The sequence below is a fragment of the Vipera ursinii genome (assembly GCF_947247035.1).
Source record: "Vipera ursinii genome assembly, chromosome: 7".
NCBI classification, from domain to species: Eukaryota; Metazoa; Chordata; class Lepidosauria; order Squamata; family Viperidae; genus Vipera; species Vipera ursinii.
Window position 1 is genome coordinate 59779365 of NC_139521.1, and position 15622 is coordinate 59794986.

Genomic DNA, 15622 nt, shown 5'->3' on the forward strand with positions numbered 1-15622 from the left:
ACTGAGAACATTGGGATTGTGTTGTCTATCCCGGATGTAATTGATAATCTCCAAATAGATTAAACAACTAATGTCCTTCTAGATTAGTGTTTCTTGATCTGGCAACTTCCACAGGTGTGGATTCCAAATCCCAGAATTCTAGGTGGCTATACTTAGCACTAAGTCCATACATAAGACTCCTGTAGGTGGCCTTCCTCTGTAATCCTTTAACCAAAATGGACTTTGATCCTCTTGTTTGAGGATTAGAGGAGATCGCCCTCCAACAAAACTGGAAGAAACCAGTTGGAGAAGACTCAGTTAGTACAATAAGCCACTTGAATGGATTTGGTTGAGCTCAGGGCTGTCGCTTATATAGCTATATGTAGCTTCGTTCTTTTGAGAAGGAATTACTATTTTAAGAATTGTGTGGTGATTACAGAATGATCAAAGAACTACATAAAATCATGAATGGCACAGAAAAAAAGTTATTTGTGTTCCTTTAAATTAAATTAAATTACAGAAATTCAGGACTGATAAAATACTGTTTGACATAGTGCATTTGCTGCCAGCAATTGTAGCAATGGCAGCCAATTTGAAGGGCTTTTGAAAAGGGATTGGTTTGGAATACTATATAGTACTGTTAAAAAAGAAAAACAAAACATGGATATAAATAAAAATATAGACAAACATAGAAAAAATAAAATGCAGCAATAATTATTTAACTACATGAAAATTACCACAACTCTGATTTTATACAATAAATCAAACACACAGATTCAGATGGTCCAATTGATATGGAACCCGTCTAAAGACTTAGAATAGACACATTTCATCAGTCAGCCAACTTTTATCATCTGGTCCAGAAGCATGTTTCCAAAAACATGTGACTGTGTAATTATTTAGGTGAAATAGATCCAAAGATTTTCATAAAAAGATATCCAAATGTTTGGAATATAGTTGAATACTCCAGAATATATTCCTGTGTGTTGTTCACTGTGTGATGGGGAAATTGCCAATCCAACTTTCAATCTCTAATATCAACTTTTTATTTCCTAGAATGCCAGGATAATATATAGAGGCAGACATTAAATAATACTTGTATGTTTTTATGCTTTAGGTTAGCTCAAAAGGTGTAGATAATGTCTCCTCTTTTGCTGGGATCCAATATTACAGTGTTAATACAATACTACAGATGGGGCTGTTTATCAGATATTGCATATCCTCGTTCTTTTCTGGTGTGTGTAGTATAATAATGAGAGGGAGAAAATATTCCTTCTTTCATGTTGGGTTAGAGTTATTTCATTTTTCAATATTTCAGAAGATTAATGGAATTTATTGGAATTTAATAATTTGTGTGGACATACTTGAATGTAATTAGCAGATAAAAGGGCAGACTGTAAGCATCTAAAAATTAGCCTTGCTGCACCATTCTTAGTTTCTCTCCTCCATTATTGCTTTTCTAACCTTTTGACAAACCATTTTTGGCAAAAGTGGGCTAAATGACATTTCCTGACTTTTTCACAAAGGATATATGGCTGTGGGCCTGATTGCATTGGTAGACTGATGTGTGTCAGCACAGAAAGAATTTACAGGAAGTAATCACTTTTGTACAGAATGTTATTAATCTCTTCTGGACAGAAATGCCAAATGCTAGCGTGACTCCTTCATTCTTTCCTTGAAAGGGAAGGGGGAGTGACAGTAAAAGCCGGATACATCTGTGATATATTTGTATTCCTTGTTTCTTCCTCTCTCACCTCTTCTTCCTTTTACATTCACTGCCAAAGGGAGTGCTGTCCAACATCTCTTCCATTACTGACCTGGGCGGCTTTGATCCAGTTTGGCTCTTCCTTGTGGTTGGAGGAGTGATGTTCATATTGGGCTTTGCAGGATGCATTGGTGCTCTGCGGGAGAATACTTTTCTTCTCAAGTTTGTAAGTAACTACCACATTCCTCCTTAAGAGAATAAGCTTTTTTCCCCTGTACAAATATGTACCATTTTAGTTCTTTTAAAAATTTGCTTCAAGCTTTGGAGAGATTTGTATTTTTTAAACAAACACTTTAAAATTCAGCTCGGGTGTTCAACTTGAATGGGATGCTTAAACATACGTGAAATAATGGATGATCTTGCTTCACTAGCTTAATGCTGAGTGGAACTCCTGGTAAGTTCTTCTTTAAATGGAACCACTGGTAATTCTTTAAATCTTACTATTTAATCTTCATGTTAAGTCATCTATTGTTAATAAGTGACATACAAACAACCATGAATAAATTAATATTATGGCAAGCTGAGGCACTGAGAAGATAGAGCCATTGCCTAATTAATTTATGCATGCTCTGTTCATGCTTTGTGTTTACAATCTTGAGTCTTGTAATGCTGCAGCATCAATTCTGAGATGTAAATGTTCATTTTAGTCATTGGTGATTTCCTTTGACAATTGCAGGGAGTATAAAAAGCAATAATGACTTATGGGCAGCAAAAAAAAAGTCTCAGACTGGCTCATATCTACCAGTTGGTCAAACGATTAGCTGGATTGGTTAGTTTTCTGCCATTAATTGGCCGCAGGACATTAGAGTCCATTTTCCTGCTGTAATAATAATAATAATAATAATAATAATAATAATAATAATAATAATAATAATAATAATAATAATAAATAATTAATAATAATATTAATAATAATAATAATAATAATAATAATAATAATAAAAATATTAATAATAATAAAAAATATTAATAATAATAATAATATCATCATCATCATCATCATCTTGGAAGGGGGCAACAAAATTTGAAAAGCCTGTCTGGTTCCCTGCAATACCAAAGGCTGCAGCCAGCCACTCATGGTTTAGAGCAGGGGTCGGCAACCTCGGCTCTTTTATGACTCGTGGACTTCAACTCCCAGAATTCCTGAGCCAGCATAGCTGGCTCAGGAATTCTGGGAGTTGAAGTCCACGGGTCATAAAAGAGCCGAGGTTGCCGACCCCTGGTTTAGAGGAATATATTGCTGTAAAACAGGGTCATTGGTTGTTTGGAAACTTGGATATTTCAAAGGGAATTGGATATGGATATTTGAAAAGGTAGACTTTCTGCTATAATACATGTATAATTCATTATTCTTCTAATATGGTTTTTGCTGTAATTGTTTCTCAATGAATCTGGCAAAAACAACAAACAATACACATACACACTTTAAGGACAACTGAAAGTGTTGTGCTTAAAGTATGTGTATGGTTTGTTATTTTTTGCCAACCTCACTGAGAATAGTGAGCTGTAAAATGGGTAAAAAATACCTGTAATATTTTCAGCTTTTATCCATTTGATTCTTTGGAATTGCATTAGTTTTCAAGGTTTTATTGAAGCCAATATATTATTTTACTTCTTTGCAGTTCTCGGTCTTCCTTGGAATAATCTTCTTCCTGGAACTCACAGCGGGAGTTCTGGCATTTGTTTTCAAAGACTGGATCAAAGACCAGCTGTATTTCTTTATCAACAACAATATCCGAGCATACAGAGATGACATTGATTTGCAAAATCTCATAGACTTTACCCAAGAATATGTAAGAGCTTCTTCTTTCTTTAAGATATGACTGTGGAACCTACGCAGCCCACCAGATGTTGTGGAATCCTACAATCCCTAGCATCTGCCACTTTTATTCATTTAGATAGGAATGACTAGGAATTATAATTCTGCAACATCTGGTGGGCCATTTATAATGCTGCCCTTACTCATTTGGATACTGAGATAGGTGGCATATAAGTTTGATAAAAAAATCATTCATTCATTCATTAAATATATAACTGGTGAACCACAGATCTGCCAACTCTGCTATAAGGGAAAATATCCCACTTTGCCTGTGACTCTTGCTATTCATCTGCAGCCAGTGGCAACATTAATTTTGGCTGATTTCAGAAAGACAAAGAAAGTCAGACCAGTATAGTAATTGTATGAAGTATGCTCAGTACATGCAGAGTTGTAGATTAGAATACAGTCTATGATTAGAAGAAGGCAATGACCACATTGTTGGCAAGAAAAGTACATGAAACTATCCATGAAGCCATTCCAAGTGAAGCACAGCTTGACTTAAGAACTTTTCCCCATTGTACTGTTTGCATTTCATTTCTTATCTGTTTATTTCTGAGTGGTTTTCTGAAGACATTTTCAGGATGATTGTAGGCATGTTTCTCATTGAACTGTAGTATCACTAATGTAAAAATTAGCAGTATTTATTGAGAAATATTTTGCAAATTTCATAGCAAATGGATTCACATGGTTATTCTCTTAACTGGAGGAAATGACAACATTTTGAATATCTTGGGGCCACAGTTTTTGTGTTCAGCTAAAGCACGGGTAGGCAACCTTGGCTCTTTTATGACTCGTGGACTTCAACTCCCATAAAAGAGCCAAGGCTGCCTACCTCTGAGCTAAAGTTATAAGGCATGAGCCTTAAAGTTATAAGGCACGAGCTGACATATAATAGTGAACAATCTTTTCTCCCTGAACAAGCCTGAACAAGATGTGCCATTGAATGGTGCGGGAATATGAACAGATTCCCAGAAAAGTTTGAACAAGCTTTTCTGATTTGCACAGCAAAGGTGATTTGAGGGGATCCTCTCTGAAGTCTTATTTCAAGCCTTAGGGGCCACAAAATCAGTGCCACGTGCAAATTGCATTAAATAATCGACTCACATTTTAATTATTCTCTCTATATTGCACATTGGTAACGTGATGTTTTGCCACAAAGGGTGGTAGATTTTCTCTACTTTCTAAAAGACGGTTAAGGAAAAGCCCTGTTTAAGGAGAGAGAAAAAAATTCCTATCTGTTTGGAGCATTGTAGCAGATACAGACAGTGTCTTTGGGGCTTTTTGCAATTCTTAGTTGTAGGGGAACCAGTCATGCACTACAGTAAAGACTTGAAAACTTTTGCATGTATTTCCAGTACTAAATAAATGCATAGAGTGATTTGGAATGGTAGCTTAGATTAGAACAACCGTGCCTGGCCCATGTTGCTAGAACTGTGATACCTCTGTCTTTTTTTTCCCCCTCCTTACCCTAGTGGCAGTGCTGTGGGGCCTTTGGGGCTGATGACTGGAACCTCAACATTTATTTCAACTGCACAGACTCCAATGCTAGTCGAGAACGGTGTGGAGTACCTTTCTCGTGCTGCACTAAAGATCCTGCTGTAAGTCAGAACAGAAGCCTGGCAAGGCTACTGTTATATCTGAAGAGACCATCAGTCACAATGGGATTGTTCTTACACTAGGCTAGTGTCACCATAAATATATTAGCTTTTAAGGAGGATTTTTTTTTCAGTGCCATGGCAGACAAACCTGGTCCACCCCTTTGGAATGGAGAAGAAAATATGTAATTTTTATTATGAAACCTGTTAAAAAAGTTGAATACCTAGTTTTCATATCCATGATTTTTTTTTAATTTTAATTCCATTTATATCCTGCCCTTCTCCGAAGACTCAGGGCGGCTTACAAACTTAGCAGTAGCCTTCATTCTATATGTATCTACTTGGCAAGAATCATGTTTTAATTTATATTTTTGAACTTGTGAGACTGTGGGATTCACTTACCAATGGCAACTGGGACTGTTGCAACTGCCATCATAAGTTGGCATGGTTATATGACATGATGCTTTAAAATGGTGATGCTCAGCGATAGAGTTTCTAGTTCCGATAAGGTCTATTTAGACAAGGTCTTGTGTTGGAGATAGACTTTTTGTTGATAAAAGGAGAAATCTACTGCAAATTCTTTGTCTTTATTTTTAGGAAGATGTCATTAATACTCAGTGTGGTTATGATGCCCGACAAAAACCAGTAAGTTTTCAAAACTTCTTTTTGGAGAGGAAATGGGAAAGAAGGGCTAGAAAAATGTTGAATGTTCTTTTGTTATTGTTGCAGGAAGTGGATCAACAGATTGTTATTTACACAAAAGGTTGTGTCCCACAGTTTGAAAAATGGCTGCAGGACAACTTGACCATAGTAGCCGGCATATTCATTGGAATTGCATTATTACAGGTGAACTGTTCTTTTGAAAAACTCCAGAGAATAATCCATATTCAAGAAAGACACCATTGGGTGAAATGAAAATTGAATCTCTATGTATAGAGTAATTGATTAATTTATTTTTGGGGAAAAAAGTACATTTGGGTTTCATTGATTTCAGCCTTGTAATAAACTTGGTTAATGCAGAATAAATTATAAATATTTTGCTATAAATTATGATGGAACTGATGCTGCTTGCTTTTTGCTTACCCAAACATAGTGGGACTGTTTCTCTAACAGACTTCCAAAGTAAGCTGAAAGACCAGTTAGATGTCCTTTTAAGTGAGTAGTCTCAATTTGGTATCCTATTTTTATTCATAGCAGTAGGAAAATCTTTTGCTCCAGGTATTCTCTATTGTTCTGTAAACCCTGCGCTGTTGAAATCTAATCTCCTTTCTTAAAACTTAACTTTAAAACTTAATTTTAAAAACTTAAAAGTATCACCTGCACTTGCATTTTCAGAGCTCCTGTTCCCAGAACAATTGTGAGAATACTATACACCCCTCTCCCATATTAAAGATTGTTCTCCCCTGCCTCCAATTACTTCATGATGGAATACTTCATACTTCACAGTAAATGTGATTGTATTTGCATAGTACACTCAACTGCAGACTGGCCAGCCATACAATATTTGAGGCCAACATATTCTGCACACTCAGCCACTATGGTTAATTTGTATTATGAGTCCCAGAAAACCCGAGTGAAACATGTTTAACAAGGGAAAGCCATTTCAACTTTAATGTGTAAATGGTAGCCATTGTGTTAAATTTTGTGGGTGTTAAATTTTTGTCTGGCTAACTCAAATTTCTGCATTTGAAAGTCAGTTCCAGCTTAACATGTGCATTTCTTTTCTTCCAGATATTTGGCATATGCTTGGCTCAAAACTTGGTTAGTGATATTGAAGCTGTCCGAGCCAGTTGGTAAAAACTCTTTTAACGTAAGCCACACAAGATCTTGTGGGTAACGACAGTTCTCAGAAGGCTCCATGTGGCCCACGTGGACTCAAAGCTATGTGAAAGTGGGTGACTGAGAAGCTTTAAGTTCTCAGCTGATTAAAACAGCATCACACCTTTGTTTATTCCAGAATGAGCAGCTCCAGCCACCTAGTTGTGATGAATGCTATTAAAAACTGCCAGTCTGAAATGTACCGAGCCATGAATCTCTACTGTATCCTTGACTGAGTAAACTGGAGGATATTTCTTCCGTTTCTTATGTGTGTGTGGCAAGTGGTCTGTGTCAATGGAACCTCAGTAGATGCATCCTTTTGTTTTCTGTGTTGCAGCAGATCCTCAATGAGGCAATTTCCTTTTGCCATTAAAGAAGTGACCAAGAGACCTAACGTTTCTTTGGAAAGAAATCCCACAAAGAGGCAACTGCTTATCTACTTCACATGTGCTTTGTTTTCTGGCAAAAAAAATCATCACTCTTCCACAGGAAATTCAGTATCTGTGCTATTACGTCCTCTGTCGAATAACAACAGCTTTAATTATTTTCCAACCTTTTGCAATCTTTTATTTCATTGGAGAGGGAACTGTGGAATCAGCAAACTTCAGGAAAGACCTAAAATAGAGATAATTCTCCATCTGTATTAGTCGCTAGCAATATGTAAATGAAGAAGAGATGAAGGTATTCATGCTGGGAGATTTGATGATGAGATTGAGAAATAACGATGAACTTAGAAGCAGAAACAAGCACAGCATATTCAGTTTCATGGATAAAATGAATTCTAAAGAAACAAACCTGTTTGGAATAGTTTTCGATATCTTTACTTCATACTATAGTAGGGCAAACGCTTTTTGTCCCATGATAACCCTTTCTAAGTATATCTTCTTATGCCCTCTTCATAGAGTTGGTATAAACTTTTAAAAATTGCTCCTTCTTTTTGATTTGCTGGATTTGAGTGGGCTTCCAGTTCAAACAAACATAAATGAAATGCTGTCCAATTTGCGTTCTTTGGTTTGCATTTTGTGCTGGCTTCGTTACCATTTAGTTGCCATTGCATTTCTTTTTCTGTAGGTTAAAGTAGAATCCTTAATAAAATACGTACCTCTCTCTCCTTTTTCAAGCAGGAGCAACATTTGGATAGAAGAGCAATAGTGTGTGTGTTTGTGTATTTCAATGAGAGCATTGTGAGTCAGTTTCAGTACATGTAGGAGCATCTAAGGGGTTTTTTTTGGTCAGGAGTGTTCAGCCTTGGCAACTTCAAGAGTTGTGGACTTCAACTTCCAGAATTCACTAGCCAGTGCTGGCTGGGGAATTCTGGGAGGTGAAGTCCACAAGTTTTGAAATTGCCAAGGTGGGGACACTATGTTTTAGGTGTTTATGTATATTTAAGTACCAATGAAAAAGAAAATTCTGATGCCTCTGTGAAAAGCAATCTGAATTTGGCTGTTAAAGAAATGAATTTGGGCTTAATCCCACTCTTTTTTCAGGGTTGGCAGTGGAGAGATGACCATATTTTCAAATTTGGCAGTGACTGAAAATTGTTATTAAATGAAGTAGAACATGGAAAAGAAAAATACAGTATTTGAGTTCTATTGGTGTGCATTAGCTACTTAAAAATGTTAACGTCTCCAAACTGGTGTCACCAGAAATGTTAGGGGTACAACTCCAAGAATTTGCAGCTAGCATTGATAGGCACCAGGTGGGGGAAATGCTGCCCTAATTTGAAAAGGAAAACAAGTAAATGCATGAATGTCCAACTCTCCTGTTTTGTACACAGAGCTAAACATTCTAACTGCATCTGATATGACTTCACACGACCTTTTGTCTAGGTAACTGAGTTCTGATCAGGGTCCTAAAATGGGTAACTGAGGCTCATTTACACAAGCTAGTTATATTTGTGTTAGACTCATTCAGTGAACAGATTCTCTTAGTTTTTAGTCGGTGAATTGCTTAAGTGAAGGAAACAAACAATGCCGAATAAAACATACAGTGGATGAAAACTGAACGACTTTTTATGACTCTCTAGGACTTGAATAGATTAGTTGTAGAACATTCCAGAAACCAAACGTGCAAGATGCTGATACTATAAGATGTACTGAATAAACATTCCTTCTTTTTGCTGCTGTTCTACATTTCTGAAAAATTTCCATTTTTCTGATTAGATGTAATAGTGCTTCAGATGTTTAACCCTTGTTTTCCTTTCTCTTTTCCTGTAATTTTTTTCTTCCATTACCAAGCTCTTTTATATCTGATAGATGGGTAAACTATCATATTATAGTGATAAAAGTTTTCTTATTAATGGAACAAAATATGTGATTAGGCATATCATTCTATCTTCTGGTAAAAGATGTTGAAATGTCTTACTGATTGTACAGCATTAAGAGGTTGTCTACTTCGTCCCAGTGAATAAGCTTAATAACATTTTTATATAGAAAGTGAAAAATGGCAATCATTTTGTCTGCATACAAAGCATGTTTATTTCTTGGAGTCCTGCAGGAAACCAGGAACTCTTATTTTTTTAAAATAGTTCCGTCCTTACTTTGCCTTGGTTTTGTCCCTTGTTGCAAAGAGATAATATAATTTTAATTATCGGGTATGTATTTGCCTTCTATTTTCCTATGCATGATTATAATTCACATATTTCTTCCAGAATCCCACATTTGCTTTTAAAACAAGGGTGAGCTTGAGACAGCTTTCAAAAATAACTTTCTCATAGGACATGTCCATTCCAAAAGGTAATGGAAAATATTTTGAATTTGAAATGTTTAAAGGGAGAAACCTCTACGATCTTACCAAAATTGTTCAGAACTGGAAATGACCGTTTCAAGCATGAAACCTCCTGCCTAAGCAAATTTCTTTTAGCTTAAAATATTTTGAATTAGAAATGTTTTACCCACTTCTCGTTCCCCCAGTTAAACATTAATCTCAGAGGCTCTATCTGGCAAATAGAATTTAATTACTAATAGGCCCTAACTAATGAAAAGCTACAATCTTTGTACCATAGAAATTTTACAGCTGCAAGGTGAAGCTTTTTGAAGTAATAAAATAGGTGCCAATTATATCTGTATAGTGTTGAAATACTATAGGTAGTCCTCGAGATATGACAGTAGGTGAAACGTCTCACCTAATGACCCCCCACCCCTGCTGTCCCCAATGACTCATTAAATGAACGTGTGGGTCGTTAAGTGGAGTGTTGGGTGGGGGAAGCCATTGGAGGCCTAGCACAGGGCCAGTCCTACCTGCCGTGGCCCTCCAAAGGCTCCCCTCACTTCCAAGACGCCCCATGCTCCACTATGTCCCAACAGGCCTTTCCCCATTCCCACTGGGTACTCCCAGACCTTAGGTCTGACCCCCCCCCGGGGCCAAATACTTTTCTCCTTTTGAAGTACTACGAGGCCTTCCAGAGTACCGAAATGACTACCTCCTTTGCATGACCACATGGCACGGTTGTGAAAGCTTTTGTCATTTTCTCTAGTTGCGAAAGCTTTTGTCAATTTCTCCAGTTGCGAAAGCTTTTGTCATTTTCTCCTACCACAAAAGTGGCAGCCACATTTAGGTCGCCACTGCAGTGTCCGGGGACACACTGCTTTGTTTTGCTGCCTTAAAAGAAAAAAAGCTTCTGCAGCACTATGCAGACCTGGCTAAGGCAGCAAAATGAAGCAGTTTTTCTGGCAGCTGCCATTTTGTCCCTGGCCACAATTTGGATCATTGCCACACAACCTGGGTACACACAGCCTGTCTTCCTTTCACAATGTGAGCCTTGGAGAGCTTCAGAAGATAAGTGTGGGGCACGTGGAATAGACCCAAGCACTGCAGGGTTCCAGCAGGGTGGGATGGGAGACATGGAAGGGTGCTGCAGGGACCCTGTGGTGGATTGTCAAGGAAAATGATCACAGGGCTGCTATTACTACAGTTACATTTGTGTTGGGAGCACCATAGCCCAGGGCTGCTGCAACCACTGTAACTTTGGCATGGGGTCATATATAGCTTTTGGAATGGGGGTGGGTCAGTAATAACTTGGAACATTTGTTAAATGAGTGTTCTTTTAACTGGCTCAGTAATTGGATCTTTACAGTATTTTATTTATGCCTTTTAGGTTTTGTGGTTTTTATTTGTTTACGATTGTAAGCCACCCAGAGCTACCCTGTGGTAAGATGGGTGGCCAATAAAATTTACAAACAAATAAATGGCCTGTCGTATCTTGAGGACTACCTGTATTTTGTAGCTTTCTTTTCAAATTTATATTAACTCTCACAAGGAAAAAGCAGTACATATAAGCATGTTTGCAACAGGGAATTTTCTGACCAAGCCCCACAATAAAACTTGATATATTGGTGAATTTGGGTTATAGTCTGCTTTCTCACTTCAAATAAGCTGGTCTCAAAACGGATACACTGTAAAATAGCGAGTGATGGAGAAATCAACAAACTGGAATAAAGGCAGCAGTCATTGCCATTAAACCAGGGGTATCCAACCTTGGCATCTTTTAAGACTTGTGGACTTCGATTCCCAGAATTTCCCAGCTAGCATGGCTGGCTGAGGAATTCTGGGAGTTTGACACCCCTGCACTCAATAGATGTACGGTACTCATGTTTTCAGGTGCCCCTTTTCCTCTTCGAAAGGATGAAGGGGGTTTTTAAAGAGCAAGAGAATTCAATATCAAATGACAGCAGTTTTCAGATGCTTATTAAGAGTGGGGAGAAGGAATTTAGAGGAGTTTCCAGCAACCAGCACCATGCAAATATTTGGGAACAGAAAATGCTTGAATGCAGCAACTCTTCAGCGTAAGCTTTGCCAAGTTTTAGTATGTGTCAGTTTGGATGTAAATGCTTAATGTTGAATGTTAATAGTTAAATGTTAAGAAGTTAAGCTGCTGTTCATGTCTTTTCTCTCCACATTTTTTCTAATTGTACTAAATAGTACTGTAGTTTTTGACAAGAAGAGTCAAAAGAACCCCTTCAAATGATAGCAGTACACATGTCAAGCAAGTTTGTGCTTCATGCCCAGCTAACAAATTGCACATATGTTATGGATTATGTTTTAAAGAATGTGTGTATCAATGTGTTTGCTTGCTGCTAGATCTCCCTACGTATCACATCATGACATCTGTATAGTAGTGGCTTAATCCTGTGTTACAGAAACAACTTTGGGGAGTGGCTTTGCTAGAAAATTCTGTATTTTTTTTCCTGAAAGATTGTTGACTATTTTGATTTTTATTATTGGTCTAAGCTTTTTCTAAAGAAATGGCAGTGTCTAGAAACTCTCTTGTGTTGCCAAATCCACCTTGGTTGAAATGTGCTAACTCCTGTCCTAACTTCTGGTCTGAATCTCTGGAAATCCATTTGCTTTGTCATTATTTTCGAGCCAATTCCTGTTTCTTTAAATTAGGTAGTCTTTATATAGTCCAGTGGTGTGTACATCTCTGAAATGTAAATAATAGCACAACTGTGGAATCATTCTTATACAGGTTTGCACATATTAATATGTATTTTGAGAAAATTGAAAAATCCCATCCATTTAAATAATAATAGAGTTGGAAGGGACCTTGGAGGTCATCTAGTCTAACCCCGTTCAAGCAGGAAACGCTATAACATTTCAGACAAATGGTTGTCCAGTCTTTTCTTAAAAACTTCCAGTCTTGGAGCATTCACAGCTTCTGGAGGCAGGTTGTTCCACTGATTAATTGTTCTAACTGTCAGGAAATTTCTCCTTAGTTCTAGGTTGCTTCTCTCTTTTGGTTAGTTTCCATTAGTTGCTTCTTGTCCTGCCTTCAGGTATTCTCCAAAGCACCTGAAGGCATAAAATATATATTTGTTGAAACTTAAAAGTGCTTTAATAGCCTGCCATCTAGTGTTTGCTGGGCATTTCTGCAATTTAATAAATTAAGATTTTTTTAAAAAATTTGTTACTTTAATTCAGTACCTTTGAATATTTACATTTTACTTTTTTTGCAATGAATATACCGTAACTAAACTGGTACAAATACAGTGGTTTCTGTTCTTAATCAATAACCCAGAAAAAAAATGTTCACTGGTCACCATTATCAAAAAAAAAGGATGTGAATGAGGATATTCAGGGCATATTGTCTTCAATTGCTTGCTTAGTGATACACTTGAGAAAATATATTGGATGGCTCAATAAGCCTGCTGTCTTTATTCTGAACTGATTACATATCCATGTAACCTATTCCCATACTTTAGTTTTTTTACTGTGGCTGCTTTCCTGAGAAACAGAAACAGCAACTTAAAACATGCCAAAGTGGTGTTTTTACCTTCTTTCTGCCCCCTTCAGTAATCTTGTCCAGCAAGGAGAAATTCAGCTTTGAAACAATGGAGGCCTAAAATTTTATATCTGCCTAGCCACAAGCTCGTCTTGGGCCACATGATATTTTGCTGGAGTTGCTTATTGTGCCTTTTATCTTTCCCATTGATGATACAACTTAGTTCTGTAAGACCCCAAAAGTCTCTCAAGTCTTACGTTGTGGATGTAGATTTCTCTTGATAATATGCTGTTTCAGTTTCTTCAGTGGTTCACTGTCAACTATTGATGCTTGTAGGCGCGTTATAATTCTCTCTTGGTCTTTTAAAGTGAAGTGTCTTTAGAATATATTTTTATGTTTTCACATTTCTGCCTTGGCTTATTTTGGCACATAACCCTTGCATGTGCATTTTATGGCTGAGAAAGTCACAGGGAAGGCAACTTGCTTGATTCATGAAGACAGGTAGAAAACATCACACCATCTTTTCAAAACACAGGGCAAATGCATTTTAAGGCAGACTGACCTTTATTCCACAATCCTGCCCACTTCTTTTAAACACAAATGAACTTTTTAATGGACTTACTCTGTCGAAATTGTTCCCTCCATTTTCATTCGGAAGACTAATTCCTGAACCTGACACAATCTAAAGGAAGAATGAGGTGTTATTATACCTGAAAAGAAGGATTGGGAGCAAAACAGCCCATTTTAATATGTTTATTCCCAATGGTGTTGTATTAAATTAAGATGACATATGAACATCTGTAACTGGATTGTAGGCCTCAGGTTCTGTCTCCTGAACATTGCAGGAAAAAAAATTAGGCCCTCTATAGACATTTAATCCAGTTTGAAGATGCTGTTCCTATATTCCTGTGCTTTTTTTTTTCAACACTGTAAGCTACATCATGGATGAGAACACATGGAATTTTCAGTATGGGTATATGCTGTTTTTGCCCTTACTCATGTATAACTGTTTTCTTCTTTGATGCCTGTTAATTGCATATCTCGCAGAAAGAGGAGATGCACCCTTAAGTATTGTACAGGATATTCCAGATTCACCTTGTCAGAATGGAAATGTTAATGTAGCTATTTGTGCAGTGATAGAGCAAAAAATGCAGAAAGACCTGCCTAGGGAACATAATTTAAACCTCAAAATCAGTCCTATGAAATCAATTTAGATAAAAATAGAAAACAGCCTTCCCCAGCAAGCCTTTAAACTCTCAGGATTCCTTTCCAACATTCCCAGAGGTATCCCAATTGGAAACTTAATTCAGCATGTAAATGACCATAAAAGTTAGAACTGCCATGCATAGCAGAAGTCTACCTGCAACAAGTATTTACGTTTTATTTTCTGAAGATTGGGGATGACTTAAGTCAGATTTAGGGATGCTGCATTAACTTCCAACCTTTTCTTTTCTAAAGCATTGCATGTCACAATGAAGGCAATGACTGTAGTTACCACTGTGGTTCTCCCTACTCTTTTGACTATATTTGAATGTACTTTACCTGTGTGGAAAGTCTTGTGCATTGCTGAATTGATTGTAAATGCCAATTACACTTACTGATAATGGAAAGTATTGTTACAAGGAAAGTGCATGCCTGTACAGCTTGACTGAGATTGTGTCATCTCACTCCCACATGCTCCTATTTCATCTCTAAGTGAATATATTTACCTAATTTAACATTTCTTTCACAGTAGAATATGCTATATAGTAGCCATCAGCTTTCAGTGGACAAAATTGAACTTTTACATGAAATTAACACTACTATTTTGTGTTAATTTTTAAGGTATTGAAACTGAGATTCATCATGCTCTGTCTTTTTTTTAATAGAAGCAAATTTTCAGAATGTTTTAATACATTTATGAACATAGTTTTACTAGTTGTGCAGTATTCTGTATTTTACTTGAAATAAATCATTTTATATGCAATTTGTTAGTATGATTAGTTTTACAAATAAAATGGAGTGACACTTTGGCTCTGTTCCTTGTTCTCATGTATATAAGTTTCACTTAAACATTTCACTGGATGTGTGAGAAAATAAACAGATGCTGAGATGGAATGTGATAAAATACTGCATTTGTGATTTATGAATCTCTGATGGGCATCCTCCTTTGTAAATAATAGCTCCTTGTAAAGAAAAAGTCATATAATTTAGATCCAAGAATCTTTGTTTTCATTTGCAATACATATAAATTATATTCCATTAGATCTCTGGATCAGAACTCCCAGAAATCTTTTGTTAGTTGTTTTGTTGCCTGAGACCTACCAAAACTGAAGTTCAAACAATTTGGCAGATTTTAGATCACCTGTTTGTTGAGATACCAGATGTATAAATAGGCAAAAGAAAATATGTCTGTTGAAAACTTGGAAACCAGATAAATTGAAGAA

The 15622-nt window shown here is 36.8% G+C and overlaps 1 protein-coding gene across 3 annotated transcripts in view; it reads left to right on the plus strand.

Moving 5' to 3' along the window:
* The window catches only part of TSPAN5 (tetraspanin 5), a 71555-nt gene extending 56359 nt beyond the window's left edge, over positions 1–15196 (plus strand). For 2 of the 3 annotated variants that reach the window (XM_083367814.1, XM_083367816.1), the window contains 6 exons: positions 1764–1910; positions 3367–3537; positions 5036–5161; positions 5756–5803; positions 5888–6004; positions 6890–15196. In XM_083367814.1, the coding sequence (XP_083223940.1) occupies positions 1764–1910; positions 3367–3537; positions 5036–5161; positions 5756–5803; positions 5888–6004; positions 6890–6955 (675 nt within the window). In that variant the 3' untranslated portion in view covers positions 6956–15196. Of the gene's footprint in view, positions 1–1763; positions 1911–3366; positions 3538–5035; positions 5162–5755; positions 5804–5887; positions 6005–6251; positions 6314–6889 lie in introns of all 3 variants that reach the window. The other variant, XM_083367815.1, reaches the window with a different exon arrangement.
* The last annotated feature ends 426 nt before the right edge of the window (positions 15197–15622 follow it).